This window comes from Pteronotus mesoamericanus, unplaced genomic scaffold (assembly GCF_021234165.1).
Source record: "Pteronotus mesoamericanus isolate MK-2021 breed Mesoamerican mustached bat unplaced genomic scaffold, CSHL_Meso_final scaffold_174, whole genome shotgun sequence".
Classification (NCBI taxonomy): domain Eukaryota; kingdom Metazoa; phylum Chordata; class Mammalia; order Chiroptera; family Mormoopidae; genus Pteronotus; species Pteronotus mesoamericanus.
The window spans coordinates 44410077-44437189 of record NW_026555309.1 but is presented as its reverse complement, the minus strand read 5'-3'; the positions used below and the strand labels follow the sequence as shown (position 1 = coordinate 44437189).

At 62.0% G+C, this 27113-nt stretch overlaps 1 protein-coding gene across 1 annotated transcript in view; it reads left to right on the top strand.

Moving 5' to 3' along the window:
- The window catches only part of COL22A1 (collagen type XXII alpha 1 chain), a 167159-nt gene that overhangs the window by 49857 nt on the left and 90189 nt on the right, over window positions 1-27113 (top strand). The window contains exons 12-21 of the mRNA XM_054590689.1: window positions 7119-7172; window positions 7801-7845; window positions 8869-8922; window positions 9397-9441; window positions 14758-14811; window positions 16741-16785; window positions 19420-19464; window positions 19707-19736; window positions 20026-20079; window positions 23706-23759. Coding sequence (XP_054446664.1) covers window positions 7119-7172; window positions 7801-7845; window positions 8869-8922; window positions 9397-9441; window positions 14758-14811; window positions 16741-16785; window positions 19420-19464; window positions 19707-19736; window positions 20026-20079; window positions 23706-23759 — 480 coding nt within the window. The remainder of the gene's footprint in view (window positions 1-7118; window positions 7173-7800; window positions 7846-8868; window positions 8923-9396; window positions 9442-14757; window positions 14812-16740; window positions 16786-19419; window positions 19465-19706; window positions 19737-20025; window positions 20080-23705; window positions 23760-27113) is intronic.

Below are 27113 nucleotides of genomic sequence, written 5' to 3'. Positions count from 1 at the left end.
GGCAGTGGCTGAGGGCCGGGCTCTGGGAACCTGGCGTCGCCTGTCCTGCCACGTAACCTCGGAGAGGTCATGTCAACACCCAGGCCTCTGTTTCCTGCTGGTGCACTGAAGATAGAAATGACGAGGTGCTCTTCTTGTGAGGTTGCTGTGAGGGGCAAATGGGTGTGTCCGTGGGTGGGAATTAGCAGGGCGCCTGGTAAATAGCGACTTCAGAAAGTGCCAGCGAGTGCCCGCCTTGAGCCATCCGGGCGCTGGATTCCCTAGCACCCGGACTCAGGCCTGTTTTCTAAGTGAACTCCCGCCCGGCGACCTCGGGACCTCCGCCTGGAAGTGTGGAGCTGGAGGCTCCTTCCCCGGCCCGAGGCTGGGGGGGCCGTGCGGGGGACCCCCGCTCCACGCTGCAGGGGCTGAGACAGCTCGCGCAGGGGGACGGCGGCGCTCAGAAGTCACCCGAGACGGATCCATGTGCGTGCCGTGGGTGGGCGGGGTCGCGGCCCTCCTGGGCCCGCGTCTCCAGCGGCTCAGGTACAGGAAGCAGGTGTCTCCTGCTGTCTTGGTTTTCTTTAAGAAAGCAGCTACTCTTCCCATGGCATTAAGAACTGGGTTGGGATGTAGCAGGCTGCCCTCGGGCAGGGACTGGCCGGGACCAGGGCATGGAGACTCAGTTTCCCTGGAGTGGAAAGGAAGAGAGCACAGAGCGGGGAGGGCCCGCAGGCCCTCATGGAGCCTGGCTCACGCCCCGTAGACACCAAAGGCCCTTGAGACCCAGAGCGATGAAATGGGGGCACGGTGTCCCGTAGAGCCACGCTGGGTCAGCAGCTCATTACTCAGCGCTGGCCGGAGGGGGAGAAGCCCAAAAACAACAGCAACCCAAAAGTCCTTCCTCAAGCACTTTCACGGAAACCCATATGGCAATAAATAAAACTTCCTGTGGCTTCTGTGCTCAGATTTCACAGCAAGGTGCACCAGAAAAAGGACGCAAGCAAATAAAAGAAACTCAGCTTAACTGTACTGGGCTGTCGACGCAGTTGCAGCCAGGATTTTAGGTCACACAGACACCGGTTCCTTATGGCTTTCTTCCATTTTTACCGGGGCCGTAAACCTGACAGGGGATGCGCTGGTGATAGTGGAGTCTGAACCGGACACGTAGCCCAGGCTGTTCTGACAGCCAGGATGCTGCCTTCTGGAAACTTCCCTGGGTCTCCTGGAGAGACTGCCTGAGCCTCCGGCAGGCGCCCGAGTGTTATAAAGTCCTCGCGTAGGAGGGTCTTTGTGGTCGGCTCACCGTGGAAGTAAAGAAATAAGATGCCAGTTGAGAAACTGAGGAAAGAGAGACCAAGGCCCCCGTAATGAAAGGAAGGAGGGTGGTTAAGGAACTGGATCCCCTGGCCTGAGAAGAGAGAGGATTCTGCCCCGGTTTGTTCCAAACTTCCTGGGTGGGGGACGGGGAAACAGCGCTTCGTTTTCTGGTTTGGAGTTGGGCAGAGCGGGACCCTCGCCACCGCTGTGGGCCAGGGAGCCTCCAGCTTTTTGGGCCAGACAGCTGGCTTGAGGGATGTTGGGGACCCACCTGCCAAAAGCGACTCCCAGCGGTGGGTCAGGGGGCCTGAAATGCTTCAGCTGCAAATGTCTTCCCGTGGCTTCAACACGCCATCCCGCTTGAAACATGTGAGTTTTGTTTTATTTAAAAACGCTGCTACCGTCACGCCATTCTCTGCCAGCCACCACTCAGCCTCCTCGTGTCAGTTGGCCAATGAACTTGGGGTTGTTTGGAGTGCACTTCCCATCTGCCCTGAGGGGACCCCAAGTGACCCTGCCCTGTGTCTGTCCCCTGCCGATTCCGGATTCACCTTCCCTGGGCCCTCTGTGGACGTCCCCATGTCCCCACGTCCCCACGTCCCCGTCATTGGCTCCTCCGGCACGTCCACCATCCCGCTGCCTGTTGAAATCCTAGGGCTGCTTCCTGCCCTCCCGCCTTCCGGGCGCCACCCCGGAGCAGGCGGTTCCGTGGGTGCTTCGTCGTTCCCCCGAGGAGCGCAGGCGGGAGCACTGCCTGCTGCCCATTTAGGGCCAGGTGCCGTGCTAGAGGCCTGAGCGGGACAGCAAGGTGAGGGGCGTGGAGGACGATGCACTCAGCCACCTGCACCGAGAGTAAGGTGGGGGTGGGGGGTGAGGAAGAGTCTAGAAAAAAGTCACTCTGGCCACTGTGTAGCTCATGCGGCAGAGCGGTCGGCAGCCAGAAATGAGGATCCCACTCAACCTGCTCCTGGCGGCCCCGTCTGAGCTCACGGCAGGCCCTCCCCGTGCAGCTGCCACGGCAGCGCCTGGCTCCTACCGCAGGGGACAGGCAGACCTGCTCGCATGGTGACACCGCTCTGATGCCAGCACGGCAGGCACTCCTGTACTGCCCACCTGAGCTGGGTCCTTCAGCGTCCTCTCCGGGGGCTGTAGCTGAAACTGAGGTGAGGAGACCTCGTGGAGGGGTCAGAATGGACGGCGGAGGTGTCCGGAGTGGGGACAGGACTTGCTGCAGACCGATGGTCCTCCTGGAGCCCACTCTCCAGGGCAGTGACAGGAGAGGCCCCGGGGCCTGTGAGACGCTTCTGCCTCTCAGGCGTCTCCGGTCGATGTGAAATGCGTGTAAGCGCCCCCGTGAGGTGGAGCGGGCACACTGCATCCCGCCGATTCTCTCGGGAAGGGCCGGCTGGGAACACCAGCGATGGCCGCTGCCCGGCCCCAGTGGTCAGCCCTGGGTGATTTTCTCTAGAACAGCGGAGCGACTTTGTCTCAGGGAAGGTGGTGTGCAGAGAAAAGGACCGTGACGTCGCCTGTCACTGACCTCTAGATATGAGCCAGGCCGTTGTTCAGTTCCTGAGTATCAGCCAATCGCAGCCCCTTCCAGGAGCCTGGGGCAGGTCCAAGGTCACAGAACTGGTTGGTGAGAGGCCGTGCCTGCCTGTCTGACTCTATGTCCCCACGCTCAACAAGTGGACCCACAGTGACGCTCATAGTGGAGAACCCCGGGACCCTCAGACACCACCTCCCTGTGGGAACCAACTCACTTTATCTAAGGACTGCTTGGCGGAGCGTCTCAGCCATAAGACACACAGCGCGTGTGTGCGTGTGTGCGCGTGGAACTTCCGAGGCCTGTTCACGCCCTTTGCCTCCAGCTCCGGGTCCCCTTCCCTTCCTTCACGGCTCAGCACCCCAGCTCCTATTCTTAGCCTGTGCGTTAATGCACATTGTTCATGGTTTTCGCGTTGGATAACTGTGGTGGAGAGCCTTCTATTTTTACAATAATTAAAGGGTTTCAGATCAAATAAGTTAGCCTCCCCTGTGCCCTCAGATAGCCTTGTAGGTTGGGGGCAAAATGCTGAGAGTTGGAAGTAGTAAAGGTGCCGCAGCCCTGTTCGCGGTGCTGAAGGCCATGTTGGGCAAGTTTCAAGTTCACGGCTGGGATCGGGAAACTGCCCGTTTCCCCGGCTCGGTCGGACACGCAGGCGTCTGCCAAGTCTCACGGTCTGATCCCAGGACCGAGGGCTGTGCCCAGGAGGGTGAGAGTCTTGAAGGGGGTCGTCAATGCTGGACCCCTGGACTGGGAGGGCGCGGACCCCAGACGCAGCCTGGCTGCCCCAGACCCCGCCCCCCGGGCCGCTTCACAGCTGTGTGACCCCGCCACGCTGCTCCGCCCGCCTGACCCTTGCCTCTCTCACCTATAAAACGGCGCCTGTCACTGTGCCTGCTTCACGGGGCCGCCGCAAGGATAGAATGAGCTAATGAAAATAAATGAGTCCTATTTGTAAAAAGTGCTCCTACGTGTTAAGTATAATTGCCGTTATGGCAGCATGGGCTCCATTTTTTATTCTGCAAACGACGTTGTCTGCGTCCCCCGCATCTGCGAGGCCGCCTCCCCAGCCGCCGCCGCCAGCTCTGAGGTGCCCGGGCTCCGTGTCCCTGGGGAGGACTTTAACTCCTGAAGCCTCAGGGAGCCCGGGGAGGGGGTGTTAGAGGGCATGCTCTGGGGGGGCTCCCCTGCAGGTAGGGGGGGTCCTTCCCTCCCTTCAGTTCATCCAGAGTAGGTCACAGAGCAGCGAGGAAGAGCGGCAGCACCTGGCACCGTAAGCGCCCCGTCTGCCAGGACTCATGCTCCTGCTCTTCAGTTTGGGGGGTGAGTGTTATTGCCCTGGTTTTACAAGCTTATTCACCATGGGGCCAAGAGCAAGTGAGTTTACTCTCCAGGTGGCCAAGCCTGGGACTGGGCCCCGCTGCTGGACCTGCAGCCCGCGCTAATCAGCGCTGAGACATGGGGCTCAGACTGCGGCCCAGCGTCGGAACCACCTGGGATGCTTGCGAAACCAGCTTGCTGGCCCCGCGCCCTGCGCCCGGTTCAGCGGGGCGGGCCTCTGGTCAGCTGGCTGGAACGCGCGGCTAGGGGAACCTGCCCCCCAGCGAAGCAGAAGAGGCCAGTGCTACAGCCCCAGTCATTGGAAACCGGTTTGCGCAGCTGCCCAGGTCCTCGGGAGGCACAGAGCCAGCACCTGGGTCCCTGTGCCATTTGCAGGTGCAGACAGACTCGCAGCCTGTCCCTGCCCTGGTGAGGCCGTCCGCACGGTGCGGCGGAGGCGGGATTGGGAGCAGCAGCGTGTGGGTTCCAGGGAGCCCCGTGTCCCTGGGGCTTTGTTCCTGGGGGTTCATATCCCCAAAGCTCATGGTGCCTCGGAGGGTCTCCCCGTTGTGCCCCTGCAAGCCCACAGGGCTCAGGAAGGGATGGAGTGCTTGGGGCACGGTGGGCAGGGGACACGGGGTGGGTGAGCCCTGACTGCTCGCCTCGAGTGCTGACCGCCAGCACCTGGACGTCTGACTGCTGTGGGCAGAGGAAGGTTCCAGAACCCTCTGGGGTTCCCCCGGCATTGCCTCGGGGCTCCTGCCGGCTCCCTTTGTGAGACGGACATGGGAGGCCCAGTGCCCTGCCCCCAGACACCCCTGAGGCTGCGGGACGTCCCCAATCACAGCCACTGGAGGATAGACTGGCCTTCCAAAGACCTGCCGTCTTCACTGGGTGACCCGCACTGGGGCGAGCGCTGTGTTTCCTCTGAGCAGTCCTTGTTCTCCTGTGACAGTCCCTTGCAGGGAGCTCTCGAATCTGGCGCTAGAGGGTGGAGACGTGGCGGTAAGCAGGTGGTGCCCCTGCCATGCCACCCGCTCAGACCAGCGCAGGTGGGGCTGGGGTCGACATGGGCCTCGGACACACACAGGGCGGCGGGGAGCCTCGCCCCCCGCTCCTGAGCCTCGGTGTCCAGGCTTCATGCCCAGCCCCGCCTCCTGTGGGGCAGGAAGAGATGCTCCAGAACCTTCCCAGGGACGTGGGGCCGCTGAGCCTGCAGGAGAGGAGCCCCTGGAGAGGGTGAGCAGGGCCAGGTGCTCAGACATCTGTCACCCCAGCCTGCCTCACCGGCCACGCGGGCCACCGGGGGCCGCGAGAGAGGCCCGGCCCCTGGGCCGTGGGCTCCGCGTGACGTGGGGATGGGAATGCAGGCTGAGGGACTGCCGAGCGCCCCGTGCATGACTGCGCAGGCCCGCTGCCCCGGGCCGTGGGGGGGCAGGCTCCGGGGCCCGGGGTCCCCTCTCACGTGCAAACGCCGTGCCTCTGCGGGAACTGTAGAGTTCAGTGCGCCCACTTCCTACCCTGGGAAGGGCGGGTAACAGTTGGCCCCTTATAGAGTCGTCGTGGGGTGAGTGAAACGCACTGATTTAAGGGGGTCCACGGAGGCAGACACGCAGCGGCTGGCAGCGGCAGCTCCAGGATCGCGTCCCTGCCGTGTTTCACGGCACGAGTGCGACATTACTCTCGTCGGCCACTATTAGTGCGGATGCTGCGCTGGTTAGTGATTTGTTGGCGCGGGACCTCGGAAGTCACTCCCGTCTGTCCTGGTTACCTCTCTCACTCTCCGGATGGCCGAGCTTAGAAACAGCCAGGTGCGGGGGGTGGGGGGGGGCGGGCGGGGACGGGGCTCATCCCTATGCTGATAGGAATGGAGGCAGAGAAGTCGCCTGCCCCAGCCGCCCCCTCTCAAAAGGGCACCGATGGCGGTTTGACTCCAGGAAGCACCCACGGACTCCCACGTGTCCCAGGGACAAGCCGCCACAGAAAGCCCTGGGCCCCTAACCTGGAACAGCCCTTCCTGCTGTGGAGTGTCCCGCAGTGGACGGACCGGAACTGGCGAGACCGTCCCCGGCCAAACGCCCCGCCTGAGTGCGGTGCTGCCAGTCGGCCCTCCTTCTCCTCACTCTGCAGGCAGGGCTGGCCCTCCTCCTTGGCCCCCCGGGACCCCTGCCTACGGCAGCCTGGCCCCCCACACGCGCGTTGCTCTGCTCGGTGTTGCGTGGGAAAGCGACAGGGAGGCGGGAAGCTGGGCGGGAGGCCTGGGTGGGAGCCTCCATTGACCCAGACGGAGCGGAGCCCGGCCTGGGAACCTGGGTTGCCCCTGATCGCTCTCAGGGAAGGGCGTGTGGGCGGGGAGGCGAGCATCCGGGCACACGTCCCCTGTGCCCCCACAGCCGCCCCATGGCGTGCTTGTCTCAAGCTCTTGCGTGTGACTCATTCCAATGGAGTTTGCCTCAGCTTTAAAAAAACCTAAATGCCCCCATTGGTTCCCGACTGGGGGCGGCTTTGCCTTCTGGGGCAGTGGCAGCACCTGGACATGGTTCTGGTCACCCCAACTAGGGGTGCTGCTGGCCGCCCTGCAACCCCGGGCAGCCCCCGGCAAAGAACCGCCCAGCCCGGCGGCCACGGCGCCCGGTTCTGCCATCCGCGTGCGGCCCTGAGCTGGCAGTGCGGTGGCCCCGCTGGGTGCGGGGCAGGGACGGGGGCGGGGCCCCGCACCACGCTGCCTGCCGGGTGCTATGGAGACGGACGCTGGGGGTCTCGTTAGGACCTGGGCCCGCACAGCAGGTCTCCAGTGCGGCCTGAGAGCCTGTATTCCTCTCACACTCCCGGGCGGAGCCCGGGCACAGCTGGCCGGGCCGCCCTCTGAGCAGCAGAATCCGGGCCACAGGCGGCCTGTCTCCGGCGTCGTCCTCGTCCTGGACCAACGGCTGTTCTCGTTCTCTCACCCTAGGGTTCCCTGGGCCCGCCTGGCCTCCCCGGGAGAGACGGCAGCAAAGGCGTGCGGGTACGTGTGCTCCCTCCGCCCTTCCCACACGGCAACGCCGGGTCTCGGGGCGCGGCCAGAGCCCCAGCCCTCTGCGGGCGGGGGCGGGGGGGTCTTCGCCAGGGCCAGGCCCGACCGGGGCTCGTTTGTGCCAGCGCCTTCCCAGGTCCCTGAGGTTGGCCCCACGGTGACAACACTGCCAGCAGCCGATGCCGCTGAGCATCGCTTGCATGTCCTCGGAAGCAGTTTCTTAGTTGACACCAGTTCAGTATGGGAGGCCTCATTGTCCCCAAGGCCCAGACTTGGAACCAAGTTGCGGTCCAAGGTTAAGGAGTCACCCCCAACACCAGTGTGTTGGTGGAGGAGTTGGGGTGGGACGCGAGGGGTCCCCGTACCCTGCAGGGCCAGCCACCCCTTCTTGCTGACACCCCGCTGCCCCCTGCGTGCTCCAGAACCCAGGCCAGGCAATCTCTGCTCCAGGGAGAAGGGACTGCAATGATCAGCTCCTTTGCTCATAGAAAGGGGCTCTGAGGGCCCTCGGGGTCTGGCCGCGGGGGGTTGCTGTATTGGCGGTGCGGGCTGCCCGGGCTTTGGGCTGCCCAGGGTGCCGGGCCCGCTGGGCGGTGACCGTGTGCCGCTCTGTGTGCAGGGGGAGCCTGGGGAGCCGGGGCTGCCTGGCGAGGTGGGCCTGCGGGTAAGTGTCGCCTCCAGCTGTCTTCTCCTCGCGTCCCCGGGGCGGGGGGGGCGGGGGTGGACGCAGAGCAGGTGGCGTTCGGTGTGGGGGGCAGTGCCCCAGTGCTTCCCTCCCGAACCTCCTCTCCGCCCCACATGCCGCGTGGCTGTGTCTGTATCATTTCCCTAAATTCTCACAAGGATGAACCCTGCCCCACACTGCCGTGTACGCTTTCCATGTACAGGGAGCGAGGGACCCCTTTCCAGCCCAGCCCCGACAGACCCCGCCCCCCACTTTCCTGGGGGGCGCGTGGTGTTCCATGAGGCACTGCTTCCTGACGTACCTAGCTCTCCTGCTCAGGGCCCCGAGCTTGTGTCTGATTTCATTTGTTTTCTGCTAAAACGAGGGAAGCGGGAAGTGCATGCGCCTGTGTGTGCTTCTCCTTCGCGGCGGCTGTGTTTTCATTTCAGCAGGACAGATAACAAAAACCGTCTACCCTTGGCTGAGGAGGTGCAGGGTTTAATTTTAATAGCTTTTAATACCTGCTGCCAAATAAACCGCTTAAAAGCTGTCACGGTTCACGGTCCAGGCAATGGACGCTCTGTGGACGCCTGCCGGGCGTGGTCAGGGCCTGTGCGGGCCTGTACCCCGGCCCGGGGCAGGTGTGCGTGCTGGGCCGCAGGCACTACCTCGCTGGTCAGCAGCTGTGCAGCTGTCCCGGTCGGTCAGAGCACCAGGGGCCTGGGTCCGGGGCCCGTGGAAATGAGATCGTTGCCCTGGCCTCCTCCAAACTCAGAGCCAGCCCGCTGCTAGCCCTCGAAGTTGAGCGGGTGGGTGAGACAGGGGCGGTCCTGGCTCCGCCGGGCAGGGGAGGAGGGTGTGGGGTCTGAGCTGAGGCGGCAGTGGCGTGGGGCCTCTGGGTGCGACCTCATGGGGCAGCGTGGCAGCCCGTGGCAGGTGACAGGCAGCGGGCGTCACCCCGTGCATGGTGCTGACGCAGCGTTGCCTCTGCTCCTGCCCCTCCTTGTGCACACGGCTCTGCAGGGACCGCACGGCCTGCCTGGACTGCCCGGGCCTCCCGGCCCCGTCGGAGCTCCCGTGAGTACGGCTGCTTCCCTGGAGGGGTTCTGGGCCCTTGTCCCGGGGTGGGGCCCAGGCTCTCTGGCCAGCTCCCCTCCTGCGTCCATCCACGGAGGACCCGGCGTCTGGCACATGTCGATGTGCCAGTGGAGTGGTGGCGATGGAACCGCGGGCTCTGGCCAGCAGTGGGGACTGACTGAAGCCACCCTCCTGCCCTTGGACAAATGAGCTCAGGGGTGGGGGGTCTTCCCAGCTGGCTTGGAAGCCCGGGGTCACCCAGACCAGGGGGCCGGCCCGGAGAGCTCGCCTCCACCCTGGCAGGGCCAAGCTCGGTAGCCAGACCCCAGGGAGGAGAGCGGTCGCCGTGCGCAGGGAGGTTTCACAGGGTTGGGGGTACCCATCCCCAGCGTCCCAGGCAGCCTGTGCGTGGCCCCCAGCAGCGAGGACAGAGAAGCTGACTGAGATGTTGCGTCTGATCTTTGTTCTCCCCAGGGTCTCCAAGGAGAGCGAGGGGAGCGGGGAGCCCGAGGAGAGAAGGCAAGTACAGCCAGCTTCCTGTAGAAAAGAGGCCGCGGGGGCCTCGGCCCGGCTGCTCTGTGCTGGTTTGTGTGGGCACGTGTGTGTGTGTGTGTGTGTGTGTGTGTACGTGCCCATGCCCGCCTGTGTGTGCGGTGAGTGCAGGTGCGGCGAGCATGTGTGCTTGTGCATGTGCACCCCGGTGAGGTCCAAGAGAGGAGGCTCAGCCGGTGTCCCGTTGGCCTCCGGCCCCCCAGGCACACGGGGCGGCATCGCTGGCAGAGCGGCGCCCGCCCAGAGACCCTGGGCCCACTGCCTGCGCTCAGGCCCCAGAGCTGGGCTTTGCAGGCAGCAGGGCTGTGGGGGTGCTGCTTAGCCTCCGGGTTTCAAACTTCCGCCACACGAAGAGGGACTGTGTCTGTTACAGGGGGCCACAACGAGCATTAAATGAGTTAATATTTGTCAAGTCCTTAGAACAGTGCTGAGCAGCATATGCCATCTCTTTAGAAGGTGGGAAGACAGAGAGAGGGGCAGAGAGACAGAGAGAGGGGGAGACGGAGCGGGAAGCATGAGCCCCGGCTCTGCTAGCTCAGCTCGGGTGTGATTTCTGACTCCGGCGCTAACTTTCTGGGTGACTCCGGGCCAGCTGGTCGCTTCTCTGCACCTCCGATTTCCCATCTGTCAGAGAGAAACCTGGGCTGTATGATCCCTTAGGCTCCTTTCCAGTTCTTGTATCTGATGGCCTTAAAACAGTCTTTTATCACGAACCTGCTTTCTTCCATCAGCAAGAAGGAAGTTTCCATCGCCCCCTGAGGCGGGCCCTTCCAGCTGCCTGGCCCCGGCTGGCCGGCGGGCCGGCGTGGAGCTGGGCCAGAGCGAGCTGCCGCCGCCCTTCAGTGAGGCTGGCGCCGACCGCTGTGTGGCCGCCGGGCTTTCTCTGCTGGGGGCGGCCCTTGCTCTGGGCGTTCTCTGGCAGGTGTCCTGGGGATGCGGCGAGGTGTGCAGGCTCTGTGGGCCCAGGGACCGCCTGGTGGGGAGGGTGGTGAGACCCAAGTGGGCTGTGCAGGGGCTGCTGAACGTGGGACAGCGGTATGCTGTAGGGGTCTAGTCAGTCACGCAGAGGAGTCCCCTCATGGAGGGGCCGCAGTGGGGCGCAGTGGGCCCCGGCTCCATCCGGGAGCCGGGCTCCCCTGACACCTTGAGGGGCTGCGACAGACAAGCTCCTGCAGCCCCAGGAGGTTTTCCAGGGGTCCCGCCCTGGGCGGCCCTAACCACATGGCAAGAGCACCGGCGTCAGAATCAGGAGCAGCAGATTTTCACCCCGGCTCTGCCTCTTGCTGCCCTGGGAGCTCGCACAAGCTTCCAGCCTCTCCGACATTTAGGGTGACATTGGCTGTCCCCGGAAGTGGCTGTGAGGATCCAGCAAAGCCAGCTGTGAATGCAGACCCAGGGCCGTCTCCCTCTGTGCACGCTGTTCTAGGAGGGTGGGGGGAGGCGCCCACCAGGCCTGACTGTGTGTGGTCCAGTGCTGGTGTGGATTCCCGCCCTGTGCTGGGCGCACAGAGGCACATCGCGCCTGCACCTGGCACACCTCGGAGCACGCGGCGTGGAAGAAACACGCCACCCAGCCTCCCACGTGAAATGTGTCCACCCACGCCCAGGGCTCAGAACTGCCAAGGCATTCGCCCAGGAGACAGGCTGTAAGCGGGGTGTGCGCGCCCTCTGCTGTTGAGACGCGGGGCCGCAGCAGGGACCTAGCGCGGAGGGATTGATGCGGCGAGTACCGTGGAGGACGCCCTCGATCTCTGGGACGCGGCCCCCTTTCCTGAAACCGGGGCCCTCGGTCATAGGGCTAATGCGAAGTTTAAAGATCATGCCTCCTTCTGTGCCTGACTCTGGAAGGTGCTCTGGACAAGGAGTGTGCTTCCTTGGGTTTGCACCCACTTCCCGGCAGCGGAGGCACGTGACGGTCAGGGGAAGCCTTAGGGGTCGGCACTGCGGCCGCCTGTTTTCTCTTGTTTTTTATTATTTTCACACAACGAAGAAACGAGTACCAGAGGGGTCTTGACTCTCTCCGGGCAGCAGCCAGGGCTGACTGGGCAGGGATGCGGACTCGGGCCTCCTGACGCTGGCTCATGGCTCTGCTCTCCGGTCCCTTGTGTCCCCAGCTCACACCCCTCCGCTCCCATGATGATCTTCCCCCGCTGGCCCCTCTCAGCTGATGCGTTGCTCTCTCCTTTCCCGTGTTCCACTCAGTCACTCTTGGTTCTGCATAATCCGTTTTTAATGTATACCTTCCACATGTCAGGCACTGTCGGAGCATCGCACACGTATTAGCTACCGAGTCACAGCGGTGCCCAGACATTGGCCCAGGGTCACACAGCGTGAGGGGGCGGAGCCAGGCTTTGAGTCTGTGTTGTGGGGGTGACCAATGGTCCCTGCCCCCCGCCACCCCCGAGAGCCCCGCTGCGCCTCCGCCGGTGCCAGGAGCCTGGCTGGTGGCCTGCCAGTCGCCCAAGCTTTGTCCTCTGTCACGCTCGTGTGGTCAGTGCAGGGTGACAACACCTGACAAAGACAGACAGCAGCTGAAGAAAACGGAGCGTCAAGCCTTCAGGTGGGACACGCACTCTCTAGCCTGAGCCTGACCCATTTCTCCCTGTTCCTCCACTCACGTCCCTGCCGCGCTCCTGAAGCGGGTCAGCCAGCCACCCGGCTGTGTGGACCGCTGTCCCCCTTCTTCTGTCCCTGTCCCTGGGTCCATCTCTGTCTGACTGCTCTCTCTCTCTCTCTGTGGCCCGCCCTCTCCTGCCCATCTGCTGCTCTCTCATCCCCGCTGCTCGTGAAAAGCCACATCTGTCAGGGCCCAGCGGTGCCCCTGGCCCCGCTCTCTGTGTGCCCACCAGCCCTGCAGGCTGCTGACGCCACGCCTGCCGGGCCCTTGCCACGCGCCTGCAGCTGTGCCGCGGCAGCGGGGAGGGATCCTGGCCCTGGTCCCGCTGGCCTGGAAGTGCCAAGGCAGGAAGTGAGACGCGGGGCTCGGGTGCCCGCTGGCCCCCTGCTTCAGGCAGAATGGGGTCCGGGGCACAGGGCCAGGCTGTGACCCTGCTGAGCCCCGTGTAGGAGAGCTCAGCACCGGGGATCGGGAGCCTGACTTTGGTCCTGGCTCTGTCGCTAGGTGTCCCTGGGACTCTGGATGAGATACACCCCTGCCCGTTGTCCGTTTTCTCGCCTGTCCTGTGAGCCGGCTGGGTGCCGTGGGCTCAGAGGCAGCGCCAGCTCAGCCACTCCAGGAGCCGTGGGACGACCAGCCTGCTCCCCCAGGGCCTCTGCCCAGACCCAGGGTTGGGGAGGGGGCTTGAAATGAGGACCGAGGGTCAAGGGCTCCAGGTTTCGGTTCCGGTGCAAACACACCTCGCAGGAGGTGCGTGGCTGTACGTCCGGGCCTCAGTCTCCTCACCCGTCATTGGCCTTCAAACCCGCCAACCTCACAGCACTCAGACGAAGAGAAGGTGAAGTAACAGGCGTGGAATCAGCTGGCAGAGAACACAGGCAGCTCTCATTCACTCCAGAACTCATGGAAGGAAGAGATTTTTTAAAGCATCAAATGTAATGGTGCTTGCAAATGGAAATGTGTACATCCTGGTTCTAGGATTTGGAAATCATTCCAGGCAGATAATATGTACAATGAGGTTGGTGTAGGTGCCAGACGGAGAGGAACTGCAGACCAAACTGCTGAGCTGGGACTGGCTCTGCCAGTCCGGGAGGGGCGAGGTGGGAGCCCCTCCCACCTTGGCTTCTGCTTAAAGTGGCCAGGGGCAGCTTTACTTTTTGTCCCCAGACAGGGAGGAGACCATTCCCCCAGGGCGTCTACGCAGAGGCAGCCTGCTAGTGCCTCCCTGCTGTCTGCCTGGACGCCCCGCCTTACCCTGCGGCCCCAGGGCTGGGCCAGAGGGCCTGCCCGGCCTCCCAGGGCAGGAAGCCCACGGCCCACACTGCAAAGGAGCCGAAAGCCAGGCATCCTCCGTCATTCAAAGAACAACAACATCCCGAAAGAGACGTTGTAAAAAAAAATAGAAACAAACACAAAAATAACTTAAGCAATGAAGTCGTGGAAAAATGAAAGGAGAGTTCAGAACAATTTTCATGGGAAGTCCAGCCTTCCAGTCATTCGACGTGTGTCACGTGGGGGCCACGCTGCACACGTCTGGACCGGGCCCTGGGGACCTGCTCACGTGTCCTGTCCTCCTGCGAGGACAAGGAGAGAAACATGGGCGGTCACGGCAAACTGAATCAAGAGCTGGAGGGAGACGACCAGGAGACCGCGCCGGAGGGGAAGAGGGCTGGTAACGCGGATGAAGAGGGAGGAGAGGCGACTCTGGAGTGGGCCCTGCCGGGCGCCGTGGAGCCGGGGAGGGGGGGTGGGGGGTGAGCGAGGGCAGCGGGCGGAAATAAGAGGACGTCGCTGTGTTCCAGGAGCCTCGTGATGCAAGCCAGGGCGCTGAACCCACCCGAGCTCGAGCCCACCTGGTCGGGTCCCCTTCCTTCAGCCACGGCTCCCAGGGCCCACGGGGAGCGGGACCCAGGCGGGGACCGGGGGACACGGGAGTTGCTGTGCGTGGGACGCAGTGGCCTCCGTGGGCTTTGGCTCAGACAGCCAGTGTGGGGCTGGGAGGCATCACCCGCTGGTGTTGTAGGCAGGGTGTCCCGTCCCCCAGCCAGGTGCCTTCGAGGACAGGATCGTCATCATCCCGGGAAACCCAGCCCTTGGCCAGGACCAGCCAGGCGACGAGAGAGTCCCACGCAGCTCCGTCTGGGTGCAAGCAGACGGGTGGGCTTCGGGGGGCTGTGGGGAGGGCGGCCTAGTGTTGGCCGACAGTGAGCTCTTAGGTCTACTCCCAGCGCTGATAAGGTAGAGGGTGCTCACACCTGCTCACCAGGTGAACGGGGGGCGGGGGGTGTGTGCACAGGTGTGGGAGCTGCCTTACAGACCCATGCAGCCTTTACTTTGACCCCCCTGAAGACCAGGGACATGAGGAGGCTGTGCTTTGGGGAGGCTCCGTGGCCTTTCCTTGGTCACTGATTTGGAAAATGAGAAACAGAGCGCGGCCTCTTGTTTCTCTGACCTTTGACCTATGCTCCTTGACCCCCCAGGACACTTAACCACTAGACTGGTGTGTGTGCCCGTGTGTGTGGCTGCCCCGTACCTGAGGGAGCCGGTGGGGAGTGGAGTTGAGCGTGGCCGGGCACGGAGGGCCTTTGCTTGCCTTTCTTCTTCGTGACGTTGACCCCGGGGACGCCCCTCTGTCTCTCATGCCTTCCTTTTCCTCCTTTTGCCAGGGGGAGCGAGGCCTGGACGGGTTCCCCGGGAAGCCTGGGGAGCTGGGAGAGCAGGTAGGTGGGCGCTGGATGGGGGGAGGCACTGGGTCTTGTTGGAGGAGAGGGTGGGCGGTCCTGCCATGGGCGGGGGGCTCTGTAGGCCCGGGGGCCTCGGCCTCCGCCTCCCTCCCCACCCCCGTGGCTGCGGGAAGCCTGGCCACCGACCAGCCCCAGCTCAGGCCCACGGGCAGGCCCTTCCTCCGCCAGAGCCCAGGGCCACAGAGGCACAGCACGTCACACCCCGCCTGCCCTCGGCCATGGGACGTGTGTCCGTGGCCGGACGGTCACGAGGGAGGTGCGCCTGTGCACAGTGGCGCATCCACTGACCTCACGTCCACGAGCGCGGATCCCGAGCAGCCTGCAGGCGCGCGAGTAAGGAGCCCGCTGGACACGTGCAGGGGACCGCGGGGAGGGGCGCACGCCCCGGCACGCTGACAGGGCCGCTGTGCAGCACGGGCGTGGCGGGGACAGTAAAGGCGGGCGCGGCGTGGCGTGGGGCAGGCCTCTCCCACGTGCACGGCGTGGGCGGTCTTCACGGGAGGTCAGTCGGGAAGCTGGTAACCGGCGCTCCTGGGTGTCCTTGCAAGAGGACGCCGGTGGCTGGCCGACGGGACAGGAAGGAGATTTTTATGCATTTCCTTCTTGAACCATGGGAACATGTTCTCCCAAAAGTAACTCTATTTAAATATTTGGTTAAAACTAAATGGAACCTAATATCCTACATCGGCTTGAAGAGAATTAGGAAAACGCGCATTTGCTGAGCCGAATTTAACACATCGATACAGCAGTTAATTCATACATTTATATTATTGGCTTAGAGACGAAGTAAATACATAAGTGAATTATTGTTGATACGTAAGTTTATTTTAATAAATGTCAATTTTGATACGCTACATGAATATAAATGACAGTATAGTTAGTCTCATGGCTGGAAATGGCGTGATGACTTGCAGTTATTGCTGCTCACCAAGCAGGGGCCATGCCTCTTTACATCTTGCCCTCCCCCCTCACATTGGGTCACTAACGTGTGACCGTTTCCTAGATGTCCACTGAGGGCATGACTCACGTGGCCGCCTGGCCTTCTGCCGTGTGACTGTGCCATTGTGGGTCGCGTTTCCTGCCTAACAGCTGTCGCGGCGCCGCCTCCCAGGCCAGGCCCGGCTCTGACCATGGAAGTGCCCACGTGGTGGTGGCCACGGAGCAGGGCCACTGCCCCCGGGAGGGTGGCAGGCAGTGAAGGAACAGATGGGGCGCGATGGCACGGAGGGGCGTGTGAGGGGTCCGAGGGGCAGGGACGCCAGGGAGCGTCTGCTCCCATGGAGGGAGGCTGGGCTCTGTCCGGACCTTGCTGTTCATGGTCCAAGAGGAAGCGAGAGTGCATTTCTAATCACACAGTTCGGATGAATTCCTGCGAAGATCTCTCAGGGGGATGAGCACCGGGCGTAACTGCCTCCCAGCCCCTTCCTCCTTGCTGTGAGCGGGGGGCTCCTGGACCCCTCCTCCCTTCCTGCCCCGGGCTCCGCTGGCTGCTCTGGGAAGGTTCGTCCTGGGAACGCGGCGGAGGAGGAAGGCTCACCTTCATCACATCCTACGCGAGCCCCCCAGGACCCTGGCTTTCCCTGTCGCATTGATGAACCCGGGCGCAGAGTTCAGGTGGCCCTTTCCCTGGTCCCTGGGCCTGGAGACCCCGCCAGCCCTCAGCACCTCGGGACTCCCCCTCAGACCACCCGACTCAGCCCCCCGGCCCAGGGCCAGGACAGGCGCTACAGCGCCAGCCTGGATCCAGAGCGGCCCTGTACAGGGGGTAGCTGAAGGAGAGTTTTCTGGAAGTCTGCCTAGGGGCCTGTGCCTTGGGGGGGGAAGCAAATCACAGCCTGGGGCTGCATCGCATCCACCGGCTTCTCTGCTCACCTACGCTGACAGCCCCTTCTCTCTCTTCCCTAGGGGAGGCCTGGCCCTCCCGGCGTGGCCGGGCCCCGGGGAGAGAAGGTAAGCCCGGCCCCGAGGCGGGCAGGGGGTGGCTCTGGGCTCTGGACAGGCAGGTGTGTGACCTGCCCCCGGGACAGAGCAGGGCCCGGCGGGAGGGGGGCGGGTGGGGGGCCGGGCTGCAGCCGTGGGAACAGAGTACAGGTAGCCCTGGTGCGTCAGCGTCAGGGACTCAGCTAACAAGCAATTTGTGGTTGCTGTTTACCTTTTTTCTACTTTTAGGAATAAAAATTCACTTAATAAACAAATCCCTGTAATGCCGTATTCAGGCATAGTAAACAATTACGCTGCTTAAATTGCCCTGGACTCGGGCGGGCTGGGAATAGCACGGAAGCCCCACAGACCCTCCTCCTCTCCCCGCGCCTCCGTGTGGCCTGCAGGGTGGCTGCTTTCCACCTGAGTAACAGTTCCGAGAGCGTCCTGGGTCATGAGCAGAGGACAGAGTGTCCCTTGTCATACTGGTCCCCTGTTTCAGCACCTTTTCTGACAAGGCTTAGCTCAGGCAACGTGCTGCATGGCCCTGCTGTGTCTCAGCTGGACAAGCTCCCTGTAAGACTTCTTTGCAGGTCGCAAGGGGCTATGAAAATGACCGTGAAGATAACAGCCTTCCCAAGGGTCCGGGTCACGGGGTGGGCGGCGGGTTCTGAGCTACAGCCGGAGGGGCGGCCAGGGAGAGCACCAGGCCCTCGGACGGGCCCCCGGGAAGGACACGGGACACGGGAGGCGACCGGAGGTGGGGAGAGGGAAGGGAGCGCAGGAGGAACCAGGGACCCTCAGGTGGCCAGGGGCACATCATGTCCACTCAGTGTCCCTGAGCGCAGGAGAAGGTCACTGGCTGGCGCAGGCTCGTTCCCGGCACATGCTGATAACACAGGAAGAGGGAGCGGCTGCTCGGACTCTGGAGGCAGGCAGGGGGGATGTTCTAAATAAGCAAACAGGCCCACAGGCTGCGCGACCGCCGCGGGGCCCGGCGCTGCGCGGGTTGGTGTCTGCTGAACTCCCTGCCTCGGGCTGCCCCTCTGGCTGAGTTAACTATTCTCTCCGTCTAAGTATTTTTAGAGCTGGGATTTACATTGTTATACTGTCCTGGTGTCAGGATTTTAAAATGTTCTTGCAGTCCTTGACACAATGCTAAATCCTAAAATAAGTAAGTAGTTTATTTCATGTCCCTAGGAAGAAAGGACCATTGAAGTTCAGGCCTAGCAATGACTTCCTGCTACTGCGAGGGGGTAGGGGCGGAGAGAGGAAGCAGGGAGAAAGGGGGGGAGAGAGAGGGAGGGAGAGGACTCGATTATTATAAATTCTAACCTGCGGCCACGTGTATAGATTTCTTGGCCCCTCCTGTTTGGGAAGCAGCTGAGTTGTTATTGGCTATCATGATGAATGCCGCAGAGGTAGGGGACAAGGCGGGGTCATGGCATTATTTGGGGCAATCAGTGGAATAATCCAGAAACCCAGGGGCTCAGGCGATGGTGCTTCTCAGCTCAGTCTGGGAGGACATCATTGTCGAGAGGAATCCTGGGTGTTTACAGCTTGAGAGAGTCATGGGGGCCACAGAGCTGAGCTCTTTAGCCCCTCGCTTTACAGGTGAGCGCACAGGGGCCGGGGAGAGTTGGGCGTCTTGTCCAAAGTTAAAGCCCTTACAAAACAGTATCAACTGAGATTTTTAGAAACACATCGGATGCTATGGAAAGAGGGGTGACTTTTCCACAGGTGGGAACAGTGGAGTGGGGACCGTGTCAGTTTTGGTATCAGAGAAAACCGGTGCGGCCCATGTGATAGAACCTCTCAGGCAGCGAAGGAGGACAGATGTGCCTTAAGTCACTCATTCTTACTTCTTAGCCTCAGAGTTTGATAGATGCTTTCTTATTCATTCAGCGACTCATTCATTCTTTGCCATCTTCCTCAACGGTAGTTTCCGAAACCTTCCCCTGCTCCCTGAGCTAGCCCCTTGGAGAAAATGAAAAGCTAGTTCCCCAGGCTATAGACGAGGATGTTGGTTATAGGTAGTGTCCGTGTTCCAGCCATAGGGCAGCAGAATGATAGCAGTTAGGGCTTTTCTATCGCTACAGTGGACACACAGGCCACGTGTAGAACCAGGTGGTGGCCCACAGCCTGGCGAGTCTGATCGGCCATGGTCGTCTCTGCTCGCGTCCTGGAGGGAATGGAGGAGACAGGACAGGTGTTATTTGTCATGACTTGTTGAGATGGAGGAGGGTCATCACAGTGCTGGTGTTAGCTCTTTCTCAGCAAATAGTTACTGCGCGCCAACCGTGTGCTGAGCCACAGACTTGCCAGGAGAGACGCGCCGTAAGGGGTCGTTGCTGCTCTTGGTGCATCTGGTACAGGGAGTTGCTCCTGGGACAGTGCACAGGGGCCGCTCCCAAGCAGCTGTGGTCGTGAGAGGACCGACCTGGGCCCTGGACCAACGTGACAACAGAGGGAACCAGTCTCCTCCAGCAGAACCCTTGCGTGCACAGCGGGAGGAGCACGGCCAGGCACGGTGGCCACGTGTGGTGGCGTGCAGAGGAGGAGGCGGCCCTGTGGACGTGCACACAGGGTCCTCAGAGCGGTGGGGGGCAGTGGGGGAAGGTGGCAGAACATGACCTCTGTTGATAGGTCTGTTGCTCTCCGCAGGGTGACGTGGGGCCTGCAGGACCACCGGGTACCCCGGGCTCTGTGGTAAGTGGGGCTGTCCTCAGTGGCGTGAACCTTGGACTCGGGCTGGCGGCACTGAAGGGGTAGAAGAGTCCCCGTCTCTGAGTATGAGGCACAGCTCTGCCGACACTAAAAATGGGGTAAAGTCAGAGAGCGGTCGGAGATGGCTGGGCTGCAACAGGCCATGCAGGCGCCCTAACGGGGCCGGACGAGCTGGACTATTGAGCGAATGCCACCGCCTTTGCTGATGCTGTTTTGTCCCTCAGGTGCAGAGAGAGGGCCTGAAGGGCGAGCAGGTAAGGCAAACGTGGGCCCTCCCGCTGCGGGGCTTGAGGTAGAAGCAGGAATGGAAAGGCCACAGCCATGGGGTCGAAACCGCTTGCTGAGCTCAGACGGAGCCCGGCAGAGAGGCGTCCGTGCACTTCCTGCCAGGAAGGCCGGGGCCCGCCCTGCGTCTCCCTGACCGCAGGGTCCCTGCTGGGGACATGGGAAGTGGCCTCGGAGTCTGCGAAGGGTCATGGGCGGGGGTGGCCCCTTCCTATGGGAGGGAGTTGTGGCTAATGCCTATCTGTCTTGTGTCACCAGGGGGCTCCAGGACCACGGGGTCACCAGGGCCCACCCGGGCCTCCCGGAGCTCCGGTAAGTGCCCCTTCGCAGCCTAGGGTCTGCGCTGAGCACCTGCAGGCGTGGGAAAGAGCAGTCTGCTCGTGACCCGGCACGGTGCTGTTTCAGAAGCTTGTGGCACCGCCCCGAGTGGTCGGTGGTGGCGTCACTATCCCACATGTCTTCCAGGGGAAACTGAGCCCTGGAAGAGGGATGAGACCGGCCGCCAGCCGCACTGTCCCCAGGTGTGAAGCCCGGGTGCCTGCCCTCAGAGCCCCCGGTCCCGAACAGGCCAGACCAGGCCACCGTCGGGGTTTCAGGGGTCCGCTCTGGGTTTTCAGTGTCTGTTCCGACACCACGGACGGGTATATCGGACACTTCACTGCCAGCTGAATCGTGTCCAATGCACGTTGGCTCATCCCACATTCTGATCGATGCTGACTTTGAAGCGGCCTCAGCCTTTGGTTTCTCCTCTATTAGGAGTTTAATGATGTGTAAATAACCATTTGGGAAGAGGCCATGGGCAGGGCCTGGGCGACCATTCTGGGCTGTGAGCTCAGACACTCGGGATAATTAATGAGAACACGGTGACTCCACGGGTCGGCGGCTTCACCGCGCCCCTCGGCAGCATACTGCTGTCTCTTTCAGGTGACGGGATTTTATTGCAGGAAATGAGACAGTTCTTTGTTTGAAATGCCCATAAATCACTTTTCTATTTCACCAGCCAGGCCCATTCCTCATTAGGATAAATGGGTGGTGCTTTGCTGGGGTCATGCGAGACGAAACCTAGAAGATGTTTAATTCCAGTGTAAGCATAACAATTCTGTGTCGGAGAGTTCGGGTCTGAAAAGCTACCTTCTGTGGCCATGACCTTAGACACGTTCCTTAACCACGGGGGGCGGGGGGGGGCGGTTTCCAGGGCTCCTCGCCTTTGTAAGCACTGTCGTGAGATTGTAAGCAGGTACTGCAGTATCTCCTCAATATTTATCTCTCCATACTTATATATTTCAGGCCCGTAATGGGCCAGCACTGAACGTCTATACTATAGTGTATTTTTGTAGGCAGACACATGCATATTAGGTCTGTAGGAAGGTGTTTTCCTCTCTCACCAAAGAAGACACCGGAGTGGAGAGGCCGAGTGGCTCGCACAGAGTCACGCAGCTACTGAGAAGCAGCACTGGGCTTTGAACCCAGAGCTGTCTGCCAAGCCTGCTCTCTGTCAGCCCTGAGTGCCCCGTGCCCTGTCGCTTCCTCCGAGACGTGTAAGGGGAATCCCTTCGCTCCCCCGCGCCCGCCACGGACTAACGAGCGGGCGGCGCTCGGCCAGCTCACTCACCGGGCAGCCGCCTCTCACTCTGGGATCCGGGGGGTAACAGTCGGTGCCTCTCCCCCGTAGGTGAATTTTATTGTGATAAATGAGCGCAGGAGAAAAGGAAGAAGCTTCAAACATTTTTGGCCACCTACCTTATGTCAACCACAATATTGAAGGCTGTGATAGAGAGGTGAAAGCAAAGGGACGGATCTCACGGTGTGATGAAGGAGATAGGAGAGAAGTCAGTTGTGAGCACACCGGGCAGTCTCGAGGGGATGGACGAGAATTCCCTGCACGTGCGAGTCCTGCAGACCATTTACAGAGAGCAAGGAGGGCGCCCTCGCCTTTGGTCTCTGCCGCCTGCTGCTCTGCGGGGCTGTCCGGGGTCTTGAAGGGGGCCCCAGGCTGGATGCTCTTCAGGGACTGGATTTAGTACAACCGGTGGTGCTGGCGAGGGAACCCCCTTGGGAGGAGTTAAAGGAAACGCCCAGCAGCCTCCACCGGAAGCCCTAGTTAAAGCAGAGAGCAGAGAGAGAGCAGGGCTGCGAGATTGTCAACGTGAGGCCGGGGCCAAGATCCCTCCCGGCCCCAAACCCGGAGTGTGTCACGTGGCGCGGACTTAGACACACGCGTAGAGGAGGGGGCCCACAACACGGAGTCAGGTGGGATCTGACTGCAGTGCGGTCTCATGAGGAGTGACGTGGCCGTGGAAGACACTTGGCATCAGAAGCCAGGATGTCGGGTTTCATGTCGCACCTCTTCCACCACATGGTCTTTGGTGGCATGACATGACCGCTCTGGTCCTTCTTCGCTTCGTTCCCTATTTGGAAACCATCTTCTTCTTCATCATCATCATCTTGTCGTCCGTCAGTGTGCTGCGAGGGTTCCGGGAGCAAACGCACAAAGCGGCGCTCTGTGAAACCTCGTTGTTGCCCCGGCCCGAGACCCGTGGCCACACCCGCCCCTTTGGGATGCGCAGCGCCGGCCAGAGCCTTCCGCACATCACCCGCTCCCCAACCGTTCACTGGGTGGAGCCAAACCGGGGAGCTGGCGTCAGTGCCTTCTGTTGGGAATGGAAAACGGGGAGTGTGTGTTGGGCAACCCCGGTGAGAGGACAGCGTCTCCCATTCTCGGAGGGGAACGGCGCACCCCCTCCTGCACCAAGCGTTGGGGCTGTCGAGGAGGCCTGCCCCCCACACGCTTCCCCAAGACGAGGCTGGCTCGGGCAGTGTGGCGGTGTCTGGCTGAGTCGAGAAGGAGGGCCAGCTGGCATTGCTTGATGCGGACACAAACGTCACCTCTGCGGGGTCTTGCCTCGCCGCATGCCCTGAGTGCAACAGAATAGCCCTGCGAGGAAGGGAGACCGAAACCTTTGATCGCTGCGGTTTGTCCGTTTAACTGTTCATTTCCATGGCGTGATTAAGAGCAAAGGCCTTGGGCCTAAACATGGTCACGTAATAGTTATGCAGAACTTGGCAGTGGCGGATATTTGTGTGGTGATAATATTTATCGGAGAGGAGGATGTTGGGATGCAGAGTGTTCTGGCCAAAATTGGCCCGGCACCGCGTTGGTGAGAGAGGCACAGCCGACACCGAGGGTCTCACTCGCCCGCTCACATGCCGCGCCTCCTCCTATGTGCCCTACCTGGGCGTACGCCACACACTGTCCGGAGGTCTGGGCGCTGCGTCAGGAGTTTTGTACCCGTTCTTCTTGTGGCTGGCGCAGCTGCTCGGCAGGCAGGTATGATGCATTATCCTCACTTCAGAGATGAGCTCACGGAGGTCAGGGATGCCAGGGGACCTGTCTGAGGTCCTGGTGCAGGGGCACGTGTGGGGACTGGGGACAGGACTGGAATTAGGTGAGTGTGACGTCTGCCTGCACTGATGGATGTTCCTTGCTCACTTGAAATGATCTTCCTTGGACAATTCCATTTATTTGGGCCGACTGTCCTGTTCTGCATGTTACCGTTGACCCAGTGTCTGATAACCCTGCCAGCTCTCGCTGAGCCGGGAGAAGGGTAGGGGGCTCAGCGCTGAGGCACGTGGGCTCCAGACACTGCTTTTCTGTGCAGTTCACGCAAAGCACTAATGCAAGGCATTGGATCCTCACTCCTCATCTTTAAAGTGGGCGCAGTGTTCCCTGCATCTTGGATGCAGTCAGATGGATGCCCATGGTTTAAAGTTTTATAGGTTGGAGGGAATGGGATGTGTTTTCCCACCTGACCTTCTAGCCTCCCCATTGGAATGGGCCAGCGTTTCCTTACCCAGGGAGAGCGGGGGCCGAGCGGAGCCTGGGGTGTCGAACCCTGGATTTACCAGTGTCTCTTTCTGTTCTCTCTCCCCTCCGGAAGGGTCTTATGGGTCCAGAAGGCAAGGACGGACCTCCCGGTTTGCACGGGCTCCGGGTAAGTAAACTGTCATCCCTTCTACGCCCGGCTCACCCATTCTGGCCCCATTTCAGCAGCTCAGACAGGACGAGAAGCCAGCCGGTGCGTGGAAATGAGTAGACTGAAGGTTAGATTGCGTCCGTCAGACGTGTGTGGGTGGCTTCGGGCCTCCCGTGTGTTCAGCTGTGCCTCGGGTCCTGGGGAGAGTGGAGTGACTTTGTTGTCTGCCCGCATGTGAGCAGAGCCCCCGCAGAAGGGAGCCCGATGCCGAGAGAGCACGGACGAGGGGCGCCTGACCGACCCAACCAGGCAGCAGCCAGGGCTCCTGGGAGAGGTGACGCTGGAGCTAAGTTTTGAGGAAAGAATGAGAAAACTGGGTGGCAAAAGGGTAGAAGGCTGCCAGCAGGCTATTAGCGACTTTATTCTAAACACCCGCGTGATTACGGAGCATCACATGGTCTCACGGTCCCCCGTGTAACTGAATCGTATTTCCCCCCATCTTATCTAGACTGTGTGCACCTCCTGTACCTGACTCGTGAGCACAGCCCCTGACATGAGGTCACGTGTTGTGTGGGGTGTTGTGCTTTAAGGTCATGTGACAGACGGGCGTAGAAGCACCCCTGGGTTAGGCGTCCCCTTTGGCGTCCCCGCCGCAGACGGGGACCGGGCCCCAGCTCTGCGTCCCCAGCCCTCAGCAGGGTGCCTGGCGCAGGGGGGGACTCAAGTCCCCATCGGCTGGCCTTCCGCGCGCAGCACCTTTTCCTAGGTCATGTGGAGAACTGCCCAGGGCACAGCCACGCGAGGATGACGGGCAGCCCTGGGCAGCGAGCTCCCTGCCCTGGAAGGTTAGGTTCGGGGGCCAGGTGACCGCCGGCCGGCGGGTGGAAACGGGGGTCCAAGTTTCTAACAGAGGCTGGCCAGCCCCATGCACGGCCTCTCTTGGCCTGGGGATCCATGGATGGTGTCACGGATTAGCTCTGGATTATTCTAAGGCAACTGGATCCTCTCTCTGGTCACATTTTACATCCTCGGCTCTGAAAGGGGTGCCCTGCCTCGTGGCTCAGCATGGAGTCCGCCTGCCCTGACCCACCAGTGAACTGTCCTTGGGTCCCAAACACCTCTGCCTCCCAGAACCACCTTGATCCTGAGAGGGCTTTGAAGCGAGCTGGGGCGGGAACGGTGTCGCAAAGGAGGGCTGGGAGGGAGGGCGGAAGCCACGTGACCCACCAGGAGACCTTGACTGCGTCGCCTCCCATTCAGCGTCCCCAGCCCTGGCCTCCGTTTCCCTGCCAGGCAGATGGGTCAAGGCCAGGTTGCCCCCTCTTCAGGGTAGTGCAGGGGCCGTGGGCTTTGCAGGGACACGCCGCTGTCCACTTCTCAGCCGCTGTGTCACCCGGGAAGTCCCCGGGTCTCTGTGAGCCAGCTGACTTTGTTGCAACGGAAAGCTCATTCCCCCCACCCTCCGTGGGGCCTGACGGGGGGAGGGAGCAGCGAGATGGGGCAGCTGGGGCAGCTCCCGTTCTCCCAGCATGCTCAGGCGCCGGCGGCGGGGAGAATGGGCGGTATGCTGATGCGGGGGTGACTGGGAGGGGCTCTTTGATCGATGTCTGTACCCAGGTGAGTCTCATCTGTGGGGGGGACCCGTCTTGCTTGGAGCTGGCTTGTCGAGGCCCACGCCTCCTTGCTCGTGACTTCTCGCCCCCGCAAAAGTGCTCATGGGTTCCGCAGGGGTGGCTGTTGTCACCCCCAGCAACACCCTTTATTCCTGGGAGTGGTTCCAGCCGCCGTGCAGTGTCCGACCCTGACCCTCGCCAGGGCCCCAGGGAAACGCACGGAGGCTGGGGACCTGGGGGGCAGGCAGACCCGGAGGAGCCACCAGGGCCAGGGGACAGCGGGAGGACAGAGAGGGGCTGTGTTTACTGAGCTGCTGGCTCCCAGGAGAGCGCTGGCCATCCTCCTCCCACCGGGGAAGGGCAGGCCCGCGGAGAGGACCCGGCGGCCGCCGGGGTGGCGACTCAGGGCTGTCTCCGCAGCCTGGCCTCTTCCCTCCCCGACTCCTTCCACGTGTCTGTCGGTCAACAAAGCCCGGTGGTGCTCACGAGGCGCCGGCACTTGGGAAGTGCTTCCGGGGTCTCCGAGGACGTGAAGGTCTCAGCCTGCACAGGCTCACAGCCTTGGGGACAGTGGGTGCCCAGAGGAGACAGGGGTCTCGCCTGAGGGGACGGCACTGAGAGAGGGAGCGGGGCTGGGAAGAGGGGGCGTCAGGGGTGGTCTTGGGAAGTGACAGGCACCTGTGGGAACCGCTGGGGGTGCTGCAGGGAGGACCTCGGATGCAGGAAGCGCCCCGGAGGGGGGGCGGCGTCCCGCCTTAGGGCCCTCAGTGCTTGTCTGGACCCTCAGTTCGCAAATGCAAGGCGTGGACACAGCTTTGGTGCAGCTCTGCCCACTTCACACGGGGGCCCCGGGTGACCCCGTCCTTCTCTTTTTTGTCTCTCTCTCCTGTCTTTGCCATTTTTCTTCTCCCAGCCCTTGTCCCTCCCCTGCCCGCTCTCTTCTCCCCTTTCCTTCCTTCCACAATTTCATCCATTCAGCACATGTGTCTTTGGCGTTTGCTGGGCCCCAGGCATTGTTCTGTGGAAGAGGGACCCTCCGGGGAGAATAAAGGTCCCTGCCTCGCGGTGTTTGCACCTGGCAGGCAAGGTGTGACCGTACCCATTGGCGTTTGGACAGCGTGCGATGCCCCCGCTGAGAAAGTCACATCTGAGCAGGTTCTCGGGAGGCGAGGGAGCCGGACAAGCCGCGCTGGGGAGCAGCTCCGCGGGCCTGGGGTCGGGGGAGGGCAGCGCGAGCGGAGGTCCGGGGCAGCGCGTGCCGGGCGTGTCTGCGCTCAGAGGCCTCACGGCCGCAGTGAGTGAGGGGCCCACAGGAGGAGCCGGTGTCAGGGAGACGGGGAGCCCGCTCATGTGGGGCCTCGCGGGCCCCGCAGAGGACTGGGGCTTCTGCTGGGGGTGACTCGGGGGGCTAGTGAGTGTTATGAAAGAACTAAACACACACAGAATCAGGGAAAATAGTGAAACGAGCCCCCATAGACCCCAAACCCATTTCAACGCTATCAAGTCACCGGCCAGGCTGCGTCATTTACACCGGCGCCGACGTCCGCCCTGCACGGGGTTCGGCTGGAGCATCGCACCCCTGTCTCTGGACGTTTCCTCACGTGTCTCTCAGAGAAAAGGAGATGGAAAAGAAACGAAACCCCGGTACCGTCATCTCCCTTAAACCTATGAAGACGTTTTATCGTATGTCCATCCTGTGTCCCGACTTCCCCTGGCTGCCGCACGCACTTCTGGGGGCAGCCGGGTTGCGGCAGGATCT